The sequence below is a fragment of the Microcaecilia unicolor genome, chromosome 11 (assembly GCF_901765095.1).
Source record: "Microcaecilia unicolor chromosome 11, aMicUni1.1, whole genome shotgun sequence".
Classification (NCBI taxonomy): domain Eukaryota; kingdom Metazoa; phylum Chordata; class Amphibia; order Gymnophiona; family Siphonopidae; genus Microcaecilia; species Microcaecilia unicolor.
In genome coordinates, this window is record NC_044041.1 from 177,117,466 (window position 1) to 177,145,333 (window position 27,868).

At 44.1% G+C, this 27,868-nt stretch overlaps 1 protein-coding gene across 1 annotated transcript; it reads left to right on the top strand.

The window, feature by feature from the left end:
• Positions 1-418: 418 nt before the first annotated feature.
• Positions 419-27,868, top strand: PSMD8 (proteasome 26S subunit, non-ATPase 8). The gene is made up of 7 exons (XM_030219548.1): positions 419-748; positions 17,743-17,815; positions 22,758-22,860; positions 23,026-23,191; positions 25,338-25,438; positions 25,705-25,814; positions 27,352-27,868. The coding sequence occupies exons 1-7, from the start codon at positions 434-436 to the stop codon at positions 27,489-27,491; spliced, it is 1,008 nt and encodes a 335-aa protein (XP_030075408.1). The 5' UTR covers positions 419-433; the 3' UTR covers positions 27,492-27,868.

Genomic DNA, 27,868 nt, shown 5'->3' on the forward strand with positions numbered 1-27,868 from the left:
TCCGCCACGTTAGGTGTCTCGTGTCCTCGTGCCTGCGCTCGCAGCGATAACGGTCGTTCTCTCGCCACCATCTTCCTCAAGGGAAAGAGAAAGTGAGGGAGACCCTCGGACACGGCGGCCATGTTGGATAGGGGCAATGCCGGAACCGGTTACAAACACTTTTTAAATTGTGTTTTTATGTTTTAAGTATGCAAAGAGCGCGTTATTCTACCTGGCTTGGACTAAAAAAGCTTGCTTCCTCTGGGTCCCTGGCTAACATCGGTTCGTGGGTTTCTGTGAAATCAGTGTTCGAGCTGTTTTACTAAAATAAAAGATCCGTCGTATAATCGAAGTCTTACTTCGATATCGTGATTACTAACGGTACACTTGAGTTTTGTTTTGAGTGAGTCCACATTGATTGACGGCTGGTTGTGACGTAGCGGGACGCATCGTCATGGAGACGGGTAGCCAGAGCCGGAGTCGCGGGAGAGGCCGCCGTCGGCAGCAGCGGCGTCGGGGGCGCGCGCGTTGCGTCACTAGTGACGTTAGGCCATTTCCGCCGTCGTTTCGTGGTCGCGCACGGCGCCGAGCTGCCGATTCATTGTCGCCTGCGGTGGCCTCTTCAGCGGATATGGCTTCTTTGGTGAATGGGGCTGACGCCGCTGTTGTCCTCCGTCAGGCTGCCACTATGTATGAACAGCTCAAGGCCGAGTGGAACAAGAAGAGTCCGAACCTGAGCAAATGTGGGGACGCCCTGGGCAAGCTAAAGGTGAGGCTTGAATATGTTTCGCCGTGAGAGAGAGAACTAATGGATGTGCATGCAACTCCCCTTGAGCTACAAAACTTGCTTTAGATCGGGCGGAATATCAGCTTTGAATAAACCCTGAAAAACGTGAGCTAAATTCTCGACGGGGTCAGGAACCTCTGCTGACCTAACCTTCGGGGAAGAGGGTGATGTTTTACTCCTTAAGACCCCTCTCATCCTTTGACAGTCCTTCACCTGGTGGGCAGCTGCTATTATTTACTGTATTTCTAAAAGCACTACCCGCATAACTCCCAACCCCTCCTTGCATATTCATGTTTAGAAGGTTTTTTGGTTTTGTTTTTAAGATGGGAAAGGGATGTTTGGGCATTTTTACTAATAGATTAGCAAATGTGGGGGGGGGGTTCAGAAATACGTTTTCCTTTTAACATTTTATACACTGATTTATTACGTGAAGTTTTATTGCCTGAGACATAGTTCCAGATCCCAAAATATTTCAGCCTTGAAGAGTGTGAACCTAGGACCATAACAGCCAACTTTTAAAAATTATTGGGGGTGTTAAATCCAGTGGAAATGACCCCTCCCTGGAAGGAGGAATGGCCTAGTGGTTAGGGTGGTGGACTTTGGTCCTGGGGAACTGAGTTCGATTCCCACTTCAGGCACAGGCAGCTCCTTGTGACTCTGGGCAAGTCACGTAAGCCGCATTGAGCCTGCCATGAGTGGGAAAGCGAGGGGTACAAATGTAACAAAAAAAAAAAAAAAAACACAGTCATGGAGTTTGCTCAATATTGGTGGTGCTCAAGCACCTACTTCACTCACAGAGATGACATCCATGCCTAGGATATCAGGGGCAGGTACGGTTGTGCATGACATTGACATTGTGACTTATTATCCTAGGTTGTTAGTAAATTTAATGACAGTTGGTAGTCCTTTGGCCATCCTTCTCCTTCCCTCTGCAGTGATTTCCTTTTCATCCCCACCCTTGAGAGCTCATCTTATTCTCACTGGCTTGCTTGTTATGTAATCCTGAGTTTTATATCATTGTATAGAGATACTACACTGACAAGTAGTGACAACAGAGAAGAATAAGCATATGATGGTTTTCCTTTACAGCAAGATGTAGGAGTAACTGGGTTGGTTTATTAGTTGTTGTACTACTACTGCCTGTGAATAGAAAATTATACTCAAGCAGGATTTTCAAAAAGGATTCCAGGGGTGATCTGGGAAATTACAGACCAGTAAGCTTGATGTCTGTGCTGGCTAAAATAGTGGAAACTATTATAAAGAATAAAATTATGGAACACATAAACATGGTTTAATAAGACAGCATGATTTCAGCCAAGGGAAGCATTGAAGGCATGAATATGAATATATATGTGGATAAAGGTGAGCTGACTGATGTAGTGTACCTGGATTTTCAGAAAGCATGACATAGTTCCTCATGAGAGACTCCTGAGAAAATTAAAGAGTCATGGGATAGGAGGTAATGTAACATATTTATAAATGATCTGGAAATCAGAACCACAAGTGAGGTGATTATTTGCAGATGACTCCAAACTATTCAAGGTTGTTAAAATACATGCTGATTGTGAAAAATTGCAGGAAGACCTTAGGAAATTGGAAGACTGGGCTTCCAAATGGCAGATGAAATTTAATGTGGACAAATGCAAAGTGATGCACATTTAGAAGAATAATCTGAATCATAGTTACCTGGTGCTAGGGTCCACCTTGGGGATCAGCACCCAGGAAAAGATTTAGGTGTCATTGTAGACAATATACTGAAATCTTCTGCCCAGTGTGTGGCGGTGGCCAAAAAAGCAAACAGGGTGCTAGCAATTATTAGGAAAATAATGTTAAATAAGATTTAGATTACTATAATGCCTCTGTATTGCTCCACGGTGCGACCTCACCTTGAATACTGCGTTCAGTTCTGGATGCCATATCTCAAAAAAGATATAGTGGAATTAGAAAACTTTTAAAGAAGAGCGACCAAAATGATAAAGGGGATGGAACTCCTTCATATGAGGAAAGGCTAAAGAGGTTAGAGCTTTTCAGCTTGGAAAAGAGATGACTGAGGGGGAATATGATTGAGGTATATAAAACCTTGAGTGGTGAACAGGTAGAAGTGAATCGATTTTTTTTTTTTTCATTCTTTCAAAAAGTACAAAGACCAGGTTCACTCAATGAAGTTACATGGAAATACTTTTTAATCAAATAAGAGGAAATATTTTTTCACTCAGTGAATAGTTAAGCTCTGGAACTCTTTGCTGGAGGATGTAATAACAGCGGTTAGTGTCTGGGTTTAAAAAAGGGTTTGGATAAATTTCAGGAGGAAAGGTCCTTAGTCTGATATGAAATAAACATGGGGAAGCCACAGCTTGCCCTGGGATTGGTATCATCAAATCTTGCTACTATTTGGGTTTCTGCTAGGTACTTATGACCTGAATTGGCCACTGTTGGAAACAGAATACTGGTCTAGATGGACCATTGGTCTGACCCAGTATGGCTATTTTTATGTTTAGGTTGTGGAGGGATAGTGGAAGTTTTACTTTGCTACAAGTCCTATGTTTTGGGTCAAGAAGTAAACTGAAGAGGCAACATCATTTAGTATTGAAAAGGGGAGCCTTCATACTGGATGGGAATATACAGAATGGTATAAATTTATTCCCAGCTTAGCTGTAATGTAGAGGGGAGAATCGTACACTACATCTCATTTTGATTCACCTGGAAGGAGACAGCAAGTTCATAGTAACAGCTTTATTCCCTCGAGCTAAGATTGTTTGAACATAGCAACGTAGAAGATGGTGGGAGATATAGACCTGTATAGTCCATCCAGTCTGCCCAACAATATGAACTTATTACATAGGGTATGAAGCATTACAGCATATGTATACCTGTTCTTGATTTGCCCTTGCCAGTTTTAGGGCATAGACCGTTGAAGTCTGCCCGGCACTGGCCTTGTTCTAAAATTTCTGAAGTTGTTGTCAAAGTACTACTACTACTTATCATTTCTAAAGCACTACTAGGCTGTACATTTGAACATGAATAGACAGTCTCTGCTCCACAGAGCTTACAGTCTAATTAGGACAGACAAACAAGAGATAAGGGAATATTAAAGTGAGGATGATAAGGGTTCTGAACAAGTGAATAAGGGTTAGGAGTTAAAAGCAGCATCAAAAAGGTGGGCTTTTAGCTTAGATTTGAAGACAGCCAGAGATGGAGCTTGACGTACCGGCTCAGGAAGTCTATTCCAGGCATATGGTGCAGCAAGATAAAAGGAACGGAGTCTGGAGTTATCAGTGGAGGAGAAGGGTGCAGATAAGATAGATTTACCCAGTGAATGGAGTTCCCTGGGAGGAATGTAGGGAGAGATGAGGTACTGAGGAGCTGCAGAGTGAATGCACTTATAGGTCAATAAGAGGAGTTTGAACTGTATGTGGAAACGGATAGGAAGCCAGTGAGTGACTTGAGGAGAGGGCTAATATGAGCATAATGACACTGGCGGAATATTAGTCGTGCAGCAAAAATTTGAACAGATTGAAGAGGAGAGAGATGGCTAAGTGGGAGACCTGTGAGAAGCAAGTTGCAATAGTCTAAGCAAGAGGTGATGAGAGTGTGGATGAGGGTTTTGGTAGTGTGCTCAGAAAGGAAAGGGTGAATTTTGCTGATATTATACAGAAAGAAACAGGTTTTAGCAGTCTGCTGAATATGTGCAGAGAAGGAGAGGGAGGAGTCTAAGATGACCCCAAGATTACAAGCTGATGAGACAGGAAGGAAACTATATGATACGTTCATTGCTGTAGGCTTAAAAATGGTTTTAACAAATTGGAAGGATAACTCCTTTCTTAATTCTCACTTTTGGTGGCATTCTGTCTTACAGATCCTCTAATTTGAGCTATCTTTAGCTCTCAATGTTCAAAATTCCTTATATGTTGATAAAGTGTGGCTGCCTTTAACAACCTATCTTTCGTTCAACAAGAGTTCTTCATAGTACTCGAGTGTAAATTGCAGGTTTTGCTTTGAATGCATTCACAAATTGCTTCCTCCCTACCCTCCTCCTCTATTACCTGTCCACTGTTATTCTTTGGTGTGATTACCTGATTATTTCTTGTAATTTGTATTTCCTACCCCCGTTATTAAAATTTAATACAAAAATTCTAAAATGATAAGATGACCCCAAAGTTATGAGCTGATGAGACAGGAAGGGTGAGAGTGTTATCCACAGAAATAGAGAATGGGGGAGGAGGAGAGGTTGGTTTAGGGGGAAAGATAAGAAGCTCAGTCTTGGTCATGTTTAGTTTCAGATGGCGCTGAGACATCCAGCCAGCAATGTCAGACAGGCAGGCTGTACTTTGGCCTGGGTTTCGGCCGAGATTTCTGGTGTGGAGAGGTAGATCTGGGAGTCATCAGTGTAAAGATGATACTGAAAACCATGGGATGAGATCAGAGTACCAAGGGAAGAAGTATAGATGGAGAAAAGAAGAGGTCCCAGGACAGATCCCTGAGGTACACCAACTGACAGTGGGATAGAAGTAGAGGAGGATCCACTAGAGTATACACTAAAGTTACCTTGGGAGAGATAAGAAGAAAACCAGGAAAGAACAGAGCCCTGAAATCCAAGTGAGGACAACATATCAAGGAGTAGGCTGTGATCAACAGTGTCAAAAGCAGCAGATAGATCGAGAAGGATGAGGATAGAATAGAGACCTTTGGATCTGGCCAGGAACATATCATTGGAGACTTTAGCAAGCGCTGTTTCAGTTGAATGAAGGGGCGAGAGCCAGATTGAAGTGGATCAAGAATAGCTTGAGATGAAAGAAAGTCAAGGCAACGGCAGTGAACAGCACGTTCAAGTATCTTGGATAGGAAAGGGAGGAGGGAGACGGGGCGATAGTTGGAAAGACAGGTAGGGTCCAGTCACGGTTTTTTAAGGAGTGGTGTGACTATGGCATGTTTAAAGGCATCAGGAACATTCGCAGTGGACAGTGAAAGATTGAGGATATGATAGATAAAAGGGATGACAGTAGGAGAGATAGTGTTAAGTAGATGGGTGGGAATAGGATCAGAGGAACAGGTAGTTAGTTTTGAGGAGGAAATAAGATATGTAGCTTCCCCTTAAGTGATTTCAGAAAAGGAAGAAAAGGAGGCAGGGGTTGGAGGGTTGAGAGAATGGACTAAGGGAAGGAGAGGTGGAGGTGACCTGGTTGAGAATTCAAGTTTAATCTTGTGAACCTTATCATGAAAGGTACTCAGAGTCTGGGAGGGGGGGTTGGAGGTGAAGGCACTTTGAGAGAGTTCAGTGTCAAAGCACCCGAAAAGCTGCACTCTAGCCCATCCAAATCTACTCAGCCTCCATCAGGGCACAGACTGCCGAAGTCAGCCCAGCACCGGTTCTCCTACCTAATCTCCCCTAAACTTCTTTGGATCCAATCCTTCTAAACAGTTTTTCTTTGTGTTTGTCTCACTCATTTTTTAATTCCGTTACCATTTTCATCACCACCTCCTGCAGGAGAGCATTCCAGGTATCTACTACCCTCTCAGTGAAAAAATACATCCTGACATTATTCCTGAGTCTACCCCCTTTCAATTTCAGTTCATGCCCTTTAGTTCTACCACCTTTCCCTCTCTGGAAAAGTTTTGTTTGCAAATTATTACCTTTCAAATATTTGAACATCTGTATCCTATCACCCCTGTTTCTCCTTTCCTCCAGTGTATGCCTGTTTAGGTCAGCAAGTCTCTCCATGTACATCTTGCTGCCTAAACCCCATACCATTTTCATCACTTTTCTCTGAACCTCTTCAAGTCTTTTTACATCCTTAGCAGATAAGGCCTCCAAAACTGAACACAAAATATTTCCAGGAGCATTTAGAGACATGAAGTAGGTTAAAAGATTGAGTTAAGAAGGAAACAGGTAAATTGAAAGGTATTTTGGGAGTTGGTTAGATAGACCCATTTATTTACAATCTATTAGATTGTAAGCTCTTTGAGCAGGGACTGTCTCTCTTTGTTAAATTGTACAGCGCTGCGTAACCCTAGTAGCGCTCTAGAAATGTTAAGTAGTAGTAGTAGTAGTATTTATATAAATGCCTGTGTTCCCAGTTTGCCAGATGGATCTATCTGGTAGGCTACATGGAGGGATGGGGCAACCAAGGAGACCAGATGTTTAGGCAGCAGCTTTGACATGGGTAAGAAAAGATATTGGCTATCAATTTAAACAGGAATCTTTGGATGCTCATCTGCCTAAGATGGTGAATAACTAAGGCAATGCAAGGTGATAAATTCTTTCCTAAGTATAATACTTAACAAGCAGTGAAAGGATAAATACTTAACATGGTGAAGATAACTGAATTGGTTGGTTCTTTTTGCTAAAATCTGCTATATTATTATGCTCATGTTTCCTCTGTGTTGTATGCACAGAAATATTTTGTACCATAGTTGTGTCCCTGTCAGTGGTCCCTCTAAGCTGTGCAGTAAAGAACTGAATACACCTTGAACTATATTAATGTTTAATGTTAGTATTGGGTACTGCTGCCCACATTCTTACCATTGGGAGTGTTGCTCCAGTCTGTTTTCAATCACATGGAACAAGCAGGTTCTGTGGTACCCCAGGGGGACCTGCCTGTCCTCTGAGATTTATACCACCTGCAGTGATAAAGAACAGGGGCAGAAGACTCCTATGAATCTTCAAGGGAATATTGTTTACTGTCTCTCAACCTATTCACACCAGTCTATGTGTGTGTGTGTGTGTGTGTGTGTATATATATATATATATATATATATATATATACACACACACATATATTAATCTGCATGTAGAATCCGAATCCAAGAGTTAAAAATAACTGTGTATATGCACCTACTTAAATACATATATAGAGCTATCTACACACTTTCATATGTATACCTTTTACCTTTGTGTTTGTACATGTAATAGATATATACAGAGATTCAAAAACATGTATTCCGGCCTCCCATTAATTTGTTATCGGGGTTAGGAGTACTGACGTGGGTTTTTGTTTTTTTAATGTTGTTTTTGTTGTCAAGTGCACCCTTTCCCATCCTGTCCAAGGTGCAGTCCAGTCCCTTTCCTATTGCCTCACATTCTCCATCACTCCTCATCCCAGTCTAGTTAGTTTCTCCCTACTCGCCTCTGCCCAAGCAAAGTGATACTCTTACATCAGCCCTGAGAAAGATGTCAGGCAGCTTAGGCAAATCTTCAAGCTTTGGTGCCCTTCCCATGATACTGTCACAGTTAAATTCAGCAGTCGCCCCTACACCACCCCTTCTAAAACAATGCTATAAAGATACATAACTAGGCTTAATAATTTCTTTTGTACATAAAAGAATAAAAGCAATTCACCTCGGTAAGTGGATTAATTGAAAATTATCCGCCTACCCTCCCTGCAGGTAAAAATATGCACTAGGGGCTCTTTTGAGTTAATGAGTCTGTTAGCCACTGGTATTGCTGTTGCTTTCTCCAGCAACCTTGACCAGGGCCAAAGATTCTATCCATCGCCTCTTGCTCCACATGCTATCTCACCAGCTGTGAAATTCAAACACACCAGGCGAGTGGCAGAGTGGAGTTTTGAAACCCTGCATAAATGTACACTCATACAATATACCTTGGGCATATGTTGACTACTGTCCTTCCTTCCACACACCACCTTGGGAATTATCAAACGGTGTTATGGCCTTAACCTTAAATTAAAGGAATAGCATGTACTAAAAGCCCCTAGGCAGATTAAGGCATAGGCAAACTAGGTCTGTGCCTTGGACCCAAAGGTTTAGGGGGGCTCTGTGAAATGTGCTCAAGATTCAGGAGGCTAGGATTGCCAACTGGCTATATATATAGCCAGTTGGCTATACTAGTAAATAAGGCCCGTTTCTGACAAATGAAACGGGCGCTAGCAAGGTTTTCCTCAGAGTGTGTATGTTTCAGAGAGTGTGTGTGTGAGAGAAAGTGTGCGAGTGTCTGTGTGTGTCAGAATGAGAGTGTGTGTGAGTGCGTATATGAGACACTGAGTGTAAGAGAGAGACTGTGTTTCACACAGATACACTGTGTGTGAGAGAGTATGTGTGCGATACACAGAGTCTCTGTGAGACCGAGAAAGTGTGTGAGAGTGACTCAGTGACACATAGAGAGTGAATGTGATACAGTGTGAGACATAGTGTGAGAGAGAGAAAGACACTGACTGTGAGATAGTGTGTGTGTGTGGAGGTGTAGGTGGAGGTGTAGCCTAGTGGTTAGTGCAGCAGACTTCGGTCCTGGGGAACGAGGATCGATTCCCGCTGCAGCTCCTTGTGACTCTGGGTAAAGTCACTTAACCCTCCGTTGCCCCGCTTTGGAGAAAAGCGTCCCATTCCTGCACTCGATCTGCGGCCCCCCCGTACCTCTCTACCCTCATCTCCCCTTACGTCCCTACCCGTAATCTCCGCTCTCAAGACAAATCCCTCCTTTCAGTACCCTTCTCCACCACCTCCAACTCCAGGCTCCGCCCCTTCTGTCTCGCCTCACCCCACGCCTGGAACAAACTCCCTGAGCCCATACGCCGTGCCCCCTCCCTACCCATCTTCAAATCAATGCTCAAAGCCCACCTCTTCAATATCGCCTTCGGCACCTAACCACTTCACCTCTTCTCAGGAAAACTTACCTACCCCAACTTGACATTTCGTCCTTTAGATTGTAAGCTCTTCCGAGCAGGGACCGTCCTTAATTGTTAATTTGTACAGCGCTGCGTAACCCTAGTAGCGCTCTAGAAATGTTAAGTAGTAGTAGTAGTAGTAGTGTGTGTGACAGACATACCTCCCCCCCTCCATCTGTGGTGTGGGGACCCCCTCCCCTCTCCCCCTGTCAGGTCTCAGGACCCCCTGCCCCTCCCCCCCCTGTGTGGTTGGCAGCACCGTGCGAGTGTGTGTGTGAGAGAGAGAGTGAGACTGGGTGCGAGTGTGTCTGTGAGAGAGTGTGTGTGATTTTCCTCTGTCCCCTACCCCCCCTGCAGCCACCCAGCGATTGTTGTTTCCCCTGCCCCCCTCCTGCCACCCAGCGACTGTCGTCTCCCCTGCCCCCCTCCAGCCACCCAGCGATTCTCCTCTGTCCCCTGCCCCCCCTTCAGCCACCCAGTGATTATGCTCTCCCCTGCCCCCCTTCAGCCACCCAGCGATTCTCCTCTCTCGCTGCCCCCCCTCAAGCTCAGGTCCGCCTGCACCTGCCGCTCGTGCTCTACACTAGCACACTGCTCCCACTGATTGGGTCACAACCGCCTCTGGGTGAGTCTCCCGCTCTCATATTATCCCCAGTGATTTCTAGGTTACTGGAGGCCACACTCCAAGTGGTCCCACAGTTCCCAGAAAGCACTTGCAGACCCAACACACAAATCACCAGGATTCTTTATCAGTCCAGACAAGCAGGGCGAACAAACAGGTGTGCTTATTCTCAGAATTTGGACAGCAGACAGAAAATATGCAGTCAGTAAACAGTAACAAGTAACTGAAAAGTGGATCAATTAGAAAACTAACTAAACATTTGTATACTGTCTAAACAGTACTTGGGGAAATCTAGACATATAGCTGCTCACCAGTTATCAAATATAACTGTTTTTTCAGGTTTCAGCAAAGATCTTTCTCTCTCTTCTCCCAGGCTGAAACGGGGGGGGGGGGGGGGAGGAAAACCAGTACAGTCCAAATGAAAAAAGCTCCTGGGCCAATCAGAGCCCAATCAACAAATTTAAAAGTGTACTGCAGACTGCCTTTCCAAAAGACTTATAGAGAATAGCCTTGGTTCTACAGCAGCTTCAAAATATAAACATGTGCCACCTGCTGGCCAAACTAGAGAAATACACTTCATGAAATACCCAATATATTTTACAATCTTAAAACACACAGTTTGTTCATAAACCTTCTTTATGAAGAGACCACCTGAGGACTTAAGTCAGCACGCATTGTAGTAAACTGTATAATAAGCGATAGTGTAACACACAATTAGAACACTGAGAGAAACTTGGAAATAGAAAAATTAAAGTATATTAGGAATTGAACCAAGGTTCTCTATGCTGCCATTGAGCAATCATTGGCCCACAATATAGTGCTTTCAAGGTGAGAGCACCTCACCTTAGGCTGTAATGTACTAAAAGCTTTTACAGTGATAAAATAAGCACAGTGTCACTTAACTTGGATACTAGATTTTTGCTTTGGCCCCCTGGTTTTGATGTGCTTTGTTTTATAGGAAAATGGAAGTTTTTCTCTTATATGTGTGGAAAGCCCATGGTATCAGGGTACATGCATAATAAACAGGCCCCTTGTGTATACTATGCAGAACTGTAATAGTTCTCTGGAATACTTTAAACAAAACATGTGACCAAGAGGAAATAAGAGCAGGTTCAGTGGTGGGTGATGTGGGGGGGCATCTAATATAATAAAACGCACCCTCAACGTTCTGAGGACAACGTTCTGTGAAGCCCTGAAGCCATGAAGCCATCTGACGTCACTGAGGCTGTAGGGTTCGTGGATTCGTGGTGTGAAGCCTTCAAGCCAGCCAGCCGTCTCTGCCCCGCCCTCGCGACAAAACAAACAAATCGGGAAGCGAAGCGTCAGGGAAGGAGGCGGCGCTCCCGACGTCTAGCCTTCCCTTCGCTGTGTTCCGCCTTCTTTTTAAGGCGGAACACAGCGAAGGGAACGCTAGACGTCGGGAGCGCCGCCTCCTTCCCTGACGCTTCGTTGCCGGAAACGCCACGGAGGTAAATTGAAAAAGAAGAAAAAAAAAACAAAACGATGCATGGATGCGAGGGGGGGGGGGAAGAAGAGGGCGGGCCAGGCTGGGACATGGGAGAGAGAGGAGCATGGATGCGAGGGGGGGTCATGGAAGGGAGAGAGGGGACTTGCTGGAAAAGGATGAATGGAGGCGGCAGGGGACAGAGGAGCATGGATGGGCATGGATTGGAAGGGCAGGACTCAGGGAGAGGGGAAATGCTGGATAGGGATGAATGGAGGGGACAGATGGGCATGGATGGATATGGATTGCAGGGCAGGGCTCAGGGAGAGAGGGGAATTGCTGGATAGGGATGAATAGAGGGGACAGATGGGCATGGATGGATATGGATTGCAGGGCAGGCCTCAGGCAGAGAGGGGAAATGCTGGATAGGGATGAATGGAGGGGGCAGGTAACAGAGAAACATGGATGGCCATGGATTGGAAGGGCAGGACTCGGGGAGAGGGGAAATGCTGGATAGGGATGAATGGAGGGGACAGATGGGCATGGATGGATATGGATTGCAGGGCAGGCCTCAGGCAGAGAGGGAAAATGCTGGATAGGGATGAATGGAGGGGGCAGGTGACAGAGAAACATGGATGGCCATGGATTGGGAGGGCAGGGCTCAGGGACAGAGGGGAATTGCTGGAAAGGGATGAATGGAGGGGGCAGGGGACAGAGGAGCATGGATGGGCATTGATTGGGAGGGCAGGGCTCAGAGAGAGAGGGGAATTGCTGGAAAAGGATGAATGGAGGGAGCAGGGGACAGATGGCCATGGATTGGGAGGGCAGGGCTCAGGGACAGAGGGGAATTGCTGGAAAGGGATGAATGGAGGGGGCAGGGGACAGAGGAGCATGGATGGGCATTGATTGAGAGGGCAGGGCTCAGAGAGAGAGGGGAATTGCTGGAAAAGGATGAATGGAGGGAGCAGGGGACAGATGGCCATGGATTGGGAGGGCACGGCTCACACTCTCTCTCTGATATGCAGTGTCGTTCTAACTCTCACTCTCACACACTCTGTCTCACACTGTATCACATTCACTCTCTATGTGCCACACAGTCACTCACACACTCGCTTGGTCTCATACGCAACAAATAAATAAATAAATAAATAAATACACTCACTCAAACAGAGAATCTGTGTCTCACACACACACTCTCTCTCTCGCCCACACACACACACTCTCTCTCACACTGTGTCTCACATACACACTTGCACACACTCTCATTCTCACAAACACACTCACACCCAGACTCACTCTCTCTCTCACACACTCACACTTTCACTCTTGACTCTCAAACAGTCACTCTCACATACACTCTCCCAAACATACACACTCCGAGGAAAACCTTGCTAGCGCCCGTTTCATTTGTGTCAGAAACGGGCCTTTTTTACTAGTTTTCGATAAAATGTCTAAGTCCAATTTTGGACACTTTGCTAAAAATGTCCAAAAATCAACGGCGAACATAGACGTTTTTCAAATTTGAAAATGGCTATCTCTTTGTTTTGAAAATTGCCTTTTTCTAGATGTTTTGTGCTCGGTGCATTTATCTTTTGGGACCATTTTGAGGAAAAAGAAACCGTCCAAAAGAAAAACGCCCAAAAACTAGCCATTGGGATTTCTGGGGGCCATCATTCTTAGTAGACTGGCCACACAGACATCCCAGCAGAGCAGTGCGGCAGTGTAGGGGACACTGCAATGGACTTCACTTTAGGTCCCAGGTAGACATCTCGCCATAACACCCTTACCCTTATATTGTATGGTGGGCCCTCCAGAAACAGAGAAAAACCTACTGTACCTCATTGTACACCACTACAGTAGCCCTCAAGCTTGCAGGTGTCACCTGGATGTGTTTGCTTTGTTCTATCATAGCAGAAAAACTCCAAGTTCTGGGAACACCTAAATCCCATCTCTAACTTTCTCCCAACACACCTATGTACACTGCTACAGTAGCCCTCAAGCATACAGGTGTCCCCTATATGTAGGTACAGCAGGTATTTAGTGGGTTTTGGAGGGATCACATGTTCCACCACACGTGTACCAGTTAGAGTGAAACATGGACCTGGGACCCCTTCTCTACAGTCCACTGCACTGATCACTAGGCTACTCTTGGGACCTGTCTGCTGCTTTAATAGGAATGGCATCACATCCTGAAGCTGTCATTGAGCCTGGTATGTACTGTCACTTTCACATCTTAGGGGGGTGGGAGGGGGTCTGTAACTACTGGGTGAGTAAGGGTGGTCTATGCCTTAATACCTCCAGTGGTCATTTAAGGCACCTTTTGGTCACTTATTTGTGATTGAAACAGGTTTGGCCCTAGGTGGTTTTGTTCCATTATTGCAGAAAAATGTCTTTTGGTACCACCCATGTCCCATCCAAAATGCCCCCTTGAAATTTAGATGACCTGTGGAGAGAAATATCTAAAATGGGAGTGTTGAAAAGTGCAACTTAGACATTTTTGAGAGAAAAACGTCCATCTGCCAACTTATGACATTTTATTTTTGAAAATGAGCTCCATTACTTGTCATCTAGGACCATGGCATAACTCCAGTATTGATTCATATAGCAGTGCTTTGTGATGCTCATATATGCAAAACATTTAGGATGGGTTTTGCAGACACATTGTTAATGTACACATTTGTAAAATATATTTAGTAATTTTTTTAATTTGTGTTGTCACTGTTTTAAGATCTGAGCTTTCTATGCTATTTATATTTACCTTGATATAATGTTTAGTTGTGGTTTCTAGTGTTGTCCCATCTCTAGATACAGATGTAAGGTCTCATTTTTACTGAGTGAGCTCGTATGTATTATGCCAGGTAATAAGGAGGATAAATCACTTTAAACTACTGCCACCGCATCTCTTCCCTCCCATAGGAGCATCTCATTGTTTTAAGAAGGAAGAGAGCTGTAATTGGTTACAATTTGGTAAGAGATTTCTAGTGTAGCAGACAATACCACATGCTTGTGAGTTAGTTATTCAATTATGTATTCTAGGACTGGATTGATTAGGGGCTGAATGGGATAATAATTGGGAGTCTGTGCAAGAGAAGACTGGATATTGCTCTAGTATAGTTAGTGCTTTTTTTTAATAGGGAAAAAGGTACCATACTCTTTGGGGGCGGGGTCACCATCTAAGGCTCTGCCCCTATGGTAGCCACACCCCTTATACCAGCCATGGCATATATAAATAGGCATCATTGAAATTTTATACCAGTATAGAAGAAAAAAATAACTTGTGATTTTTTTTCATTATAAATAGTTTCTGTAAGCTGTTACAGCTCCAGTATACCCAGTGCAAAATAAGACACAGATGTAAATTCTCAAATTGGACATATTCCAAACACTAAAATGAAAATAAAATGATTTTTTTCTACCTTTGTTGTCTGGTGACTTTGTTTTTCTGATCATATTGGCCCCAGTCTCTGATTCTGCTCCTCTCTATCTGTTCTCTTAACTCCATTTCCAGGGCTTCCTTTCCATTTATTTCTTTACTTTCCTCCTTTCTTCTTCATTTCTTTCCCTACATCCATAAGTAAAAGCTGGGTCCTCCTCCGTGGAATTGACTGGAGGAGGTATAACGTGGATCCAGCTTTTGCCTGTTTTCTCCATCCATTTGCTTCGTCTTCTTTTCTCTTTCCTCCCCTCTATCCCTGTCCAGCATTTCTCCTCTCTCACATCCCTTGCGTACATGTCCAGCATTTCTCCTCTCTCCTCTCCATCCATGTCCAGCACTTCTCCTCTCTCGCCTGCCCTCCCCTCCCATCAATGTCCAGCAATTCTCCTCTCTCGCCTGCCCTCTCCTCCCACTGCCTGCCTGCCTGCTTGAGAGTCCGGGCCCCCCAGCATCAGCCAGTACAAGGCCTGGCGCAAGTGCTGACGACTCCAAGTTTTCGCGCCAATGCCACTAGCGTCAGAGGGGCAGTACCAACAGGGCCTTCGTGAGCGGATAGGCTTGAAGGCTGAGTGTGCCGGCTGGGTCTTGTACTGCTTGATTGGGGACCTGGACTCTCGAGCAGGTTGCGAGGAACGAGGAAACAGGAGCAGTGAGAGGGGGAACGAGAGTTTAAAAAAAAAAAAGTGGGCACAAAAAAAGCACTGGTTATTCTTAACCTTTCTTTTGTGACACACCTGACAGACAACATTCATATATGTGACACTAAAATTTGCAGCTGAACAAAGCACGGCTAAATTTCATTGTTTAATTGTAAGTTTTTTAGTATGAATTTGCTTATCCTATATCAAAAAGTTGTTTGCAACACATCGATCCTAGATTTCTCACTTGTCCTACCAGAAAACAAGTATATATTCAAATTCTGGTGTCACCTCAGTAACAGCAGCACAAAATCCCTCCACTGCCAGATACTGTGGAGCACACAAAAACATGCTCTGTAGCAAACAAAATCTGTGGACAGCCGGCCTGCAACGTTTTCAACTGGAGCTGGAGGTAGCAGTTATTATTGGAGGTAGTGGGGAAGCAGAAGTAGGGACCAGTTACAGGGATTGCAAGAACCCGACTCTCAAGATAGCTGTTCTTCCCAGCTTGGAGGCACTGATGGTTATAAAAGAAACTCAGGCTTGCTGTGTACACCAATTTTTTTGTGACACACCAGTGTCCCAACACACTGGTTGGCAATCACTGTTCTAGTAGGTTTAACATTCCTGGAATATTTTTTGACTAGTTTGTTCTGTAGCTGAATTTCATCCTCTGAATTCTGTAGACCTATCCCACTACTCATATCCACTAGAGTACTGTTTACTAACGCCACCACCCTCTGGAAGTTGTGCTGTTAAACTGAGCACTTGGGTACCTAGCACTATATGAAACAATCTTAAAATTCAATTTGCTATACTCCACATATGTTGTGTGTGGGAGGATGTTCTGTGTCATCCATCCTCCTCTTCTCCCCTCCACACCAATGACTGAGCAATGATTTAAAACACCATACAGTTTTCTGCTTTTTGAATGCACCAGAGTTAAAAGCTTAATCACAAAGTAGATGACAGCATATCAAAGTCTATTGGCCCATCAGTCTGTGCAGCTATTCTGATCTACACTGCTAAGGATGCAACCCAGCTACTAGCTATAGAAGTGTAATGAGAATATCGCTTTTCATCCATATTGTTTATTTATTTATTACATTTGTACCCCGCGCTTTCCCACATACAGCAGGTTCAATGCGGCTTACATAGTAAAAAAACAAAAAAAGATTACAAAAGTCCTGTATTAGTTTTGTTGCCTTTCTTCTTAGTTCATGGTTTGGTGTACAGACTGTACAGCTCTGCAACTCTGACTCCTCTAATTTTCCACTGTCCGACTCCAGCTCCAACTCCTACTGATATTAGGCTTTAAAGGTTTTGTTCTGGATCTAAAGTAACGGTAAATTTAGATCCAGGAAAAGGGTATGTATAAAATAAGTTTACCATATAGTTCCTTTTTTTTTTATTTTGAAGCTGGATTCAGTCAGTACATATTTACTGACTCCAACTCTGCTTAGTTGTGTACTGTCTTGGGTAGATGCAATGCTTTTTTCTCCGAGCACAAGCAGGCTGCTTGTTCTCACGACTGGGTTGACGTCCACGGCAGCCCCCTCCGACCGGAAAAAAACTTTGCGGGAGGTCCTGCACGCAGGGCACGCCCACCGCGCATGCGCGGCCGTCTTCCCGCCCGTGCGCGACCGTTCCTGCTCAGTTTTTTTCCTTTCCGTGCTGGAGAGAGACGTGTCTTCGTCCTAGTCAGCCCCGGAAACCGGATTGCGGCCTAGCCCGCGTTTTTCTTTCTTATCGTATGCGTTCGCATTCTCGTTTCTTGTTACAAAAAAAAAAAAAAAGAAAGAGAAGTTTTCCTCGTGAGAACAATCAGCCTGCTGTCCTCGGAGAACACCTGCTACAGGTATGTATCATTCACTCACTTTCTGGTATCTAATGCATTTTGAATTGTATTTTTTTAAAGTGAAAGAACTATTGTAGAGATATTCAAAACTTAAATAAGAACAAGAAATGAAAACGATTTGCTCAGTCTCCTACACTGCTGAAGTTTTAAAAGTAACATTACAATTCTCAGATTTCAAGAACTCTTGGCAGCTCAGTACATGTTTTATATCTATCTGCAGGAAGAAAAGGAAGCTATGAGCTCCAAATCTTCTGTTTTCTGTTGCAAACCAGGACCTGAGAGAAATGTGTAGGTCCTGACGATTAATGTTACTTTTGTTAGTGGAAATGTTGTGAGATCTCTTTCTATTTGTAATTCCAGCTGGCCCTGTTGGAGCTCAACTTTTTACCCACCTCAGGAACCAAACTGACCAAACAGCAGCTCATATTAGCCAGTGAGTATACTTTAGGCATTTCTAAAAGGGGGGCTTCTACTTATCTAGTTTGCTAACTTGAGAAATGTGTGATGGATAAGACGCTTATATGAAATGTTCTGTAGGCAAAGCTTCCAAATAATTTGCAAAAGAGAAATTAAGTGTAAACATTACCAAATTTTTCTTTATCCCACAATGAAAGTGGAATGATTTCTTTTTTTTTTTTAATTCCTCTGGCCACAGTATAGTTTATAGTAGGCAGTATGTATTAAAGGGTTTTCCCTAATTTATTTAGAGGGGGAGGCATTTTGGAATTGGCTCACATCTTTTAAGTTCTAGCTCAAGACAAGTCACACAGGTATTTTCTTGTCCCTGGAGGGCTTACAGTCTGTTTATACTTGAGGTAATGGAGAGTTAAGTGACTTGCTGAAGATCACAAGGAGCCACACTAGGATTTAAATCTTGGCTCCCTTGTTCTCAGTCTGCCACTGGAACCATTAGGGTATTACTACTACTTCTACTACTACTACTTATAATTTCTATAGCGCTACTGGACGTACTCAACGCTGTACACTTGAACATGTAAGAGACAGTCCCTGTTCGACAGATCTTACAATCTAATCAGGACAGACAAACAGGACAAATAAGGGAATTATTTAAGGTGGGAATGAAACAGACATGACTACAAGTGAATAGGGGTTAGGAGTTAAAAGCAACTTCAGAAAGGTGGGCTTTTAGCCTAGATTTGAAGACGGCCAGAAATTGAGCTTGACGTACTGACCCAGGAAGTCTGTTACAGGAGCATGGTGCAGCAAGATAAAAGGAGCAGAGCCTTTGAGCTGAGCCTTGCTCCTCTTCATGACGTTTTACAGGGTGGCTCTGTGGTTGTCTTTTTGTGTACTTTTGTGAAGCACTGTGGATTGGATGTTCAGACTCATCAAGATGTGACATTTGGGGCAAGAGTGTTGTCAGTAAGATTAGCAGTGACTCACCCATAGATGACACCACTTTAGTAATTTCCAGTGGTCTGAACTGGTCTGGGGGGATGCTGAGGGAGGAGAAATTAGCTCTTAACTACAAATTTCCTTTCCTTTGGTCCCTCCAGACCAGTCCCGAGCACACCCATAGTTTACTCAGTCTAGCTCTGTATGTAGAGTAAAAGCAGACCATTCCGTGCTAAAGCTACTTTCTTTGGTTTTGCATTTTGGTTGGGCAGAATATTATTAGTTTGTTCCCTGTTTTAAGTAGAGGAGTGTGGTAGCTGTGTTAGTCCACTCTTAAGGTTATCAATAGAAATCAAACAAAATAAAACATGGAAAAGACAATAAGATGATACCTTTTTTATTGGACATAACTTAATACATTTCTTGATTAGCTTTCGAAGGTTGCCCTTCTTCGTCAGATCATTTGCTTATTTCCAATCTGACGAAGAAGGGCAACCTTCGAAAGCTAATCAAGAAATGTATTAAGTTATGTCCAATAAAAAAGGTATCATCTTATTTTCTTTTCCATGTTTTGTTTGATTCCCTGTTTTATAAAGGGGGATTTAGTATTAGTTGTGAAACTGTTTATCTGGATTTGGTATGGAAATACTTGATTGGCTGTGGACTTCACAGGGTACTTAGAGGATCACTCTGAAGCCAGAAGTTCTTAGTCTCGATTCGCTGGTAAGAGCGTGTATATACTAGTCTCTGAACTGATCTGGAGGGAAAGAAAATTAGCAGGTAAGGCGAAATTGGGTCTAGTCTTAAAGTTTGTTTCTCAAAATGGCTCTAGTTTTGTACAGGTCAAATGTACCAAGTCTAGCAGCATGTCACATGCATATAGTTCCCTTGACCTTTGCAACCTGACTGTTCTCAGTGATCATTATTGACCTATCTGTAACACAGAGTAGAGGCCGACTGAATTTGTTTCAGATTTGACACCAAAACTGGCCCAAAATCCGTGTTTGTGTTTTGGCTGACAATCTCACCCCTCACCACCCAACCACTTGTAGGCTGTCCCTGGGCCTACCTTAGGAAACCCTGGTAATCTAGTGACCTCTTTGGGGACAGAAGGAAAGCCCACTTGTTCTGCCCTGTGCTGCCACTGCTTCAAAATGGCTCCCGGGACTTTCAGTGGCAGTCTTACAAGACTGCCACAGGAGGTCCCAGGAGCCATATTCAGATTGCTCCTGCTTATACTGGTTCCAATCACAAAATGGCCATTGGGACTTCCTGCAACAGTCTTACAAACCATTTTGAAGGAGGTGACTGTGTGCAGCAGTGAGTGGGGATCATTCTGTGCCCACTACCCACCAACAATATGGTGGACCCAGGAAGGGGCTTCCATGGAGGGGAGGGGGGCTAGCTCGGCAGGTAGGTATAGGAGGAGGGGCACTTTTTGGTCTTAAAGGGGTCCATGTTTTGGTTTTGGCCAAAACCAAGTGGCCATTTTCAGTTGCAGATTCTTTTTCAACAGAAACCAAAGATCCTGGTTTTGGTCAGGCTCTAACACAGAGGTTGAATTAGCACAAGTTTGAAACTTGTAAGCAGTAAAAGCTTTTCTTTTCTTTTTTTTTTAGGTTTACTATATGTTTAGGATATGCATGTATTTGCCTTCTATCTTCCAACACTTTATGCAGTGTGAGGCTGCATAAATACAGGCTCACATTGCCCTCTTCACGTATCAAGCATATTTATTTTTTATTTATTTTATTTGTTACATTTTCCCACCTTTTGAAAGTGCTTTTTTTTTTTTTGTGAATCACCCCCTAGAACAGGGATAGGCAACTCCTGTCCAAGTGCCACAGGAAGGTCAGGTTTTCAGAATATCCACAATCAATATGTATGAGACAAATTTGCATGCGCCACCCTCCATTGAATAGACATGAGATTTGCATACATTGTGGATATTTATTTATTTATTGCATTTGTATCCCACATTTTTCCACCTCTTTGCAGGCTCAATGTGGCTTACAATACATCATGAATGGTGGAAATACATAAGAAAATATACATTTAGCATTACAGAAGGCTCTTGGGTAACATGAAAACATGACCTATTTTATCTTACGTTGGGGAACTTATTATCCGCCTAATCTCTTAATAAGGTTGAGCGGGTTAACAAATTCTGCTACAATAGCCAAGAATTACAATCTAATTATTGCTAAAATGAAGAAGAAAAACTTATACAAAGATTTAGGAAACAAATATGATTTCACCAATTTACAAAAACAAAAATAGCATATAGAAGAGTGGACTCATAATTCATAATGGATTTAACGATTTATATTTAACATTTTTAATAGAAGGGAGTCCCAAAAACAGATAATTATTCTTATGACTTTCTATAAATAAAGCCCAATACATTAATCAAAGGGACCAATCTGTTGGGACAATGGCCTTCTAAGGTTTTGAAAATCAGACACACCACCTTAAAATGTATTGGAGCTTGCACTGAGAGCCAGTGCAGTTCTCTAAACAGTGGAGAGACATGGTGAAACTTAGACGTACAATAGATCCATCTTGCTGCTGTATTCTGATTAAGCTGAATACTGTGTACTAATTTAGCAGAAATACCTAAATAGAGAATTGAAATATTTGTTTATTTAGATTTTGCTCACACCTTTTTCAGTAGTAGCTCAAGGTGAGTTACATTCAGGTACTCTGGATATTTCTCTGTCCCAGGAGGACTCACAATCTAAGTTTGTACCTGAGGCAATGGAGGGTTAAGTGACTTGCCCAAGATCACAAGGAGCAGCAGCGGGATTTGAACTGGCCACCTCTGGATTGCAAGATTGGTGCTCTAACCACTAGGCCACTCCTTCACTCTGAAATAGTCAATTAGTGACAAAATTGACAGCTGGACAATGATTTTATAATCAAGAGGGGGGTGGGGGGAAACATGGACACACTGAGGGTGTCTTACAAAGCCATGCTAGCCAATTGGTGTCTCGGCGTTTACCACAAGCTAAAATTGATAGCACATCTTTGTAAAAGGCCCCCTAAGTGTAATTGTTTAAATAAAAATAAAAAGCTTTCCAGACTAAACTATTTACCTGAGAATCCATTGTTGATGTGTTGAGGCATCCAAAATCATTCCCAGGACCCTGTATAGAATGTTTGTACGTTTGGGAAGATCGCCAGGTGCCCTTGGCCTGGATGGGCTGCTGTCGTGGACAGGATGCTGGGCTCGATGGACCCTTGGTCTTTTCCCAGTGTGGCATTACTTATGTACTAAATTGGGTTCCCTCAGGAGTTGGCATAAACCTTGAAATATTATTCAAAATGATTTGGTTTGGTCTGAATTTTGTTTTGTCTGTATTAAGTTTAAGTCAAACAATTTTGTCAATACAGCTAATATTACTGTAGGTAACCTGCAAGTCCTGATGAACTGGAGTGAAAAAAAACATGTTCACCCAAATTCAGTGCAGTTTGACCAAGTGAGCTCATACATAGATTATACAAAAGCAGAGAGATGGGAGATCCTTGTGGGACACTGCAAGGTGGTACCCAAGAAGATGAAAAAAAAAAACTTTATTCTTAAGTGCTAAACATTGCCTGTTTTTCAGAAAGGAGGTGGACCAGTTTAACACAGAGCCAGAAAAACCAACTTGAGACAATTTACCAAATAAGATGTCATGATTGACTGTGTCAAAAGCTGGCACGTGAACTGGAGTTGCCGATCCCTGCCCCAAGAAATAGGTTTATTCCTCTTGTCTGCATTAACATAGTCCTCACATGCCTCTCTTTCCATTTCTTCCCTGCATTTGTGTGGGGTCCAGGGGGGTGATTGTGTGATTCACGGTTAGTTGATGATTTCTGTTGGAGATGCTGAAGTCTGGTGCAGCTATAGCAATTGTGTATTTCTTTATCTGTGGGAAAAGATGAAGGGCTTACTTTGGCCCTTGCTGCTCTTACACTTTTACGAACTGTGCTTTGCACTATCCAAGACAGTGTACTTGCTCTTTGCTTTCCTCCAGGAGATATTCTGGAGATTGGAGCCCAGTGGAGCATCCTGAAGAAAGATATTCCATCATTTGAAAGATACATGGCCCAACTGAAGTGCTACTATTTTGACTATAAGTGAGTGTTGGTATACACTGTTTACATAGTAATATAACCATTTTACGCATCACAATAACCCAGAAGTGCTCCATTTCAGAAGGCTTCAATTTTTGTTCACTCAGAAGTAATTCGGAATATAAAATACTACTTTTGTCTTTTTGGTTCTTCCTATTTTTTGTCCAGGGAAGAGTTGCCAGAGTCTGCCTACAAACATCAACTGCTGGGGCTGAACCTGCTCTTTCTCCTCTCCCAGAACCGTGTGGCAGAATTTCACACAGAGCTGGAAAGGCTTCCAGCTAGAGACATTCAGACCAACGTCTATATCAAGCACCCGGTGTCCTTGGAACAGGTAAGTACAGCAAAGTTCCTCCACCAGACTGTTGTATTACTTCATGTTTATACCACCTTTGTTAGATCACAGAACACCTTTAAGGTGGTTTACAACAATCATTACATCAAATGTTATAACTGTCTGCCAAAGACACCCATCAGCCATGAGCTATAAGCAGAGACTGAAGAAATAGTACGGGAAGGGAAGATGGACATATGAAAAATTCCAGTTGCACCAGGATGATATATATATATATATACTAGCCGTTAAGCCCGTTAAAACGGGCGCGTATTGGAATGTTTTTTTTTCCCAAGGCCCCCTCCCGTTGCAGCTGCAAGGCCCCCTGCCATCCTCCTTCCCTGCCAGCTCCAAGGCCCCCTCTGTCCCTCCCTCCCAGCTCCAAGGCTCCAGTCCTCCCCCCTTCCCAGCTGCAAGGCCCCCCGCCCTCCCTCCCTCCCAGTTCCAAGGCCCCCTGCTCTCCCTCACAACTGTAAGGGCCCCATTCCCTCACAACTGTAAGGGGCCCCCCCCCCCCCGTGCTTTCTTCCCAGCCAGCTGGAAGGCCCCCTTCAGTCCAGCCCTCCCAGCTCCAAGGCCCCCCCTCCTTCTGAGACCTCCCATGTCCCCCCCCCCCCCAAGGTAGCCGCTACCGCCCCCCCTTCACCCGGCCCGGGCCCTCTCTTCGTTATTCAACTTACAGCAGCGCCAAAACAGCAGCAAGCAGCAGCTCCCGTTGGCCTTCCTTCACTGCCTGTGCCTCGCTCTCGTGTGACGTCACGTCGGCGAGGGGCGGGGCACAGGCAGGGAAGGAAGGCCGACGGGAGCTGAAGCTGAGCTGCTTGCTGCTGTTTCGGCGCTGCTGTAAGTTGAATAACGAAGAGAGGGCTCGGGCCGGGTGAAGGGGGGGTGGTGGCGACTCCGGGGGGGGGGGGCGGTAGCTACGTCAGCGGTTCCTTCCCTCCCCTTCCGTGCAGTTTCCCTCTCTGTCCCGCCCCCCTCCCCCCGTCATCACGTCTTGACGCGGGGGCGGGACAGAGAGGGAAGTCTCTACTGCGCATTTGCAGGTGAGTCGGTCACTTGCCATTTATAGGTTTGATACTGTAAACGGGCCCGCTGCTCCAGTATGGGGGGAGGAAGCAGCCTCCTGCGAATAGCCAGGACTTCACAAAACTGCCACCAGGAAATACTTCAAAAACATTCCTTTATTTTCCAGATTCATAAACAAAACTTCACTCCAGAGTACAGACTTGCTTCTCAGGCAGGGCTGTTCTGCCTTGCTTAGTACATCAGCCAATTACCCAAAGACTGCCCCCTTCCCTGAGGGGAATGCAATAGTCCTCTGGAAATCCCTGCTTTTTTGGTCCCAGTCAGTAGCAAACAAATAGTACTTGTCCCATAAGCAGGATTTCCCCTCAAGACAGTGTTAATCACCAAGCAGTCTTTACTTTCAGGAGGTTCAATACTTTTGGGACTTCCTTCCACCCAAGGTATTTCAGCCTGCTTCAGTTCTTTAGGGACCTGTCTTGTCCAAGGATTTTCAGCCTGCACTGCTCCTCTCCTCCTGAACTGAACCCTCTTCCCACCAGGCAGCCCTCCTTCATAAACAAGCCTTCCAACTTCAGAGGTTCTCACAATAATCAGGTTTCAAAACAGGGTAGTAATTCCCCCCACCACTCAGGGTTTCCCCAAAAGAAAACCAGGCTTCTCTACTTAAGCAGGGTTTAAACCAAAATAAATTCCCAAAACCATGTAGGTTCCAAACCTTCAGGGGCTGCCTTCCTCAGCCCTCAAGCTCCCATTCTGTTCTGCTCTCTGCCCCTGCTCAGGCTGATTAATTCCCTCTTCCATCCAATCCTCCTCCTGCTTCTCAGCCCACCCCTCCCTATTACAGGTGGGCAGCATGATACACAGATTGCTGGTCCCGGGAACTGGCTCCTTCATTCACCCTCCCTCTTGTGGTCAGAGATGGTATATGGCCAGCTTGCCTATCCCCTGGGATCTCACTGCTAGGACTGGAAATGCATTCTGGGATATGTAGTTCATGGTTCTGCTGCTTCACTCTATACATCGGGGATGTAGCCTTGTCACAATACCTATGATCAGTAGAGAGACGAAAGTTGAAGCGAAGGATCCATATCACATCCTTATCTGTTCTTGTTTTCAGTATTTGATGGAGGGCAGCTACAATAAGGTTTTCCTAGCCAAGGGCAACATCCCAGCAGAGAGCTACACATTCTTTATTGATATCCTGTTGGATACCATTAGGTAAGTTTTGTGCTCATTTCACATTTGCATATTGGGAGATGCAATTTGAGTGTATTGTGAAGGGCCATATACAATGCATACACTAAGTAAATAGCAGTTTGGTAATCGTCTGCCTATCTCAGTACAGCAAGTATTAAACATTTAGAAGCATTACCCTGATGTAATGGGTATAAGGGAGTTTCAGCATACAGATCCACAAGCCTATTTGTTTTAATTCCTGCCTTTTCAAAACAACAACAAAAATGAATGCGCTTTCTATGCCTCAGGGATGAAATAGCTGGCTGCATAGAGAAAGCTTATGAGAAGATCCTGTTCAATGAAGCCACTAGAATATTGTTCTTCAGCACCCCCAAGAAAATGACAGATTATGCCAAAAGGTGAGTGATGGCAGGAGAGCCGCCTTATGGAAAAACTAGTAAAAAAGGCCCATTTCTGACACAAATGAAACGGGCGCTAGTAAGGTTTTCCTCGGAGTGTGTATGTTTGAGAGAGAGTATGTGAGAGTGAATGTGCGAGTGTGTGTGTGTGAGAGAGAGAGTGAGTCTGGGTGCGAGTGTGTGTGTGTGCGAGAATGAGAGTGTGTGCAAGTGCGTATGTGAGACAGTGTGAGAGAGTGTGTTTCACACAGATACAGTGTGTGCGAGAGAGAGAGAGTGTGTGACACAGACTGTCTTTGAGACTGAGTGTATGAGACCAAGAGAGTGTGTGAGTGACTGTGTGACACAGAGAGAGTGAATGTGATAGTGTGAGAGACAGTGTGTGAGAGAGAGAAAGACATTGACTGAGAGAGAGTGTGTGTGTGACAGAGATGCCCCCCCCCCCCCCCTCCTCTCTGGTGTCTGAGCGTTACTGTGCAGGACGCTGAGCTCTGGCTGTGCTTCAAGGAACTGACCAATCCTATTTAATAGAATGCACCTCCAACATTCTGAAGCCGAGAAACCTCATGTGGTTGGTCACTTCTGCTTGTGACGAACCCGGAAGTACATGATGTCAATTCAGGAGATGGATATAGAGAGCAGGAATGCCTCAGCCATGCAGTCAGCTTCAGAATGTTGGAGGTGCGTTTTATTATATAGGATGGAAAGATAGGCACAAGAGCTTAGTACAGCCTATTGGCAGATGGAATTTATAACAGAAGTCCAGTGTAAGACTGCTTGGAAGAGTGAGGGAAGCATACTGGTCTGTCTACTTTTTGATACTAGCAGCCGTGTAAAACATTTGTGGAGGGATGAGTCAGCCATAGGAGCCAGCTCTGTGGGTATATCCTGGGAGGAGGTGTAATCCCTGTTAGGTATAAGCACCCTACTCTCTCCCTCCATGTGTCACCTCATGCTATTTGTAGTCCCCCCCCCCCCCCCCCACTCCCCGCCCCCAAGTTTCATATATTTTAAAAATTATAAAAATCTAATTTCCATTCTACAAAAATGAACAGATTGGTAGAGCTGAAAACATTATCACATGCAGGGAAAAATGGTGAATCTGGGCTCTGCCGCTGGGGCATTGCCTTGAATAATTAACTGCATATATTTTTATTGTAACTTTATTGCAACTTTCTTTGTTACAAAACAGTGAAACAAACATTAGAACATCAGATGTTGAGATACAGATAAGCTGTGTGGATTTTACTGTCCCACTTATAGCCATTTTGTAACCTTTTTTTTTCCCTGTTTGTGAAATAAGAAACTCTATAAAGAAAACAGCCTCCTCGCCCCTAAACCCACCACCACTTGATATTGGTGAGCTAGTTGAATGGTTTTCTTCAGTCTTGAGGCCATTTCAAACGTGGGGAAAATTCTTCTGTTTAGGAAGTAATATTTCTATATCAGATAAGTGGTTGTGGAAATACTGGGCTATGATAACCTGACTTAGTGAATTTGTTTGCTATCCTGATTTTTGTTTTGTTTTCCTTTTCTAGCGTGGTTGGGTTTTAGGTCCAAACAGTTACTACAGCTTTACAAGCAAGCAGCAGAAACCGGAAGAAGCCACAATACCTTCAACAGAGTTAGCCAAACAAGTTATTGAATATGCCAGGCAGCTGGAAATGATAGTCTAATTTTGGCTGATTGGAGGGAAGGTTCCTATTTGGTTTGGGCTGGATTGGCATTTTTTCTTTCCTTTAGTAGGCATTTTTATTTTATGTTCCTGTAGTTAGGAAATTTTATATTTATAAAGTGGCTGTGGGGATTTTCTTTTCTATTTTTAACTCACAGGGAGAAGGCCCTTGGGGACATGACTAGCACAGGCCAGCATGTGGCATGTCTCATTGTGCTGATGGATGATCTACCTGATAGCCTGTAAAGATCCTGGGTAGTGTACAAGGAAGGGATAAATAAAGGAATGGATGACACTAAAAAGCAACTTTGCTCCCTGAAAAACTTAAGGGGATACCGATTTCTATGCATTGGGGTTAACTAGCACCTGAGGACCTGG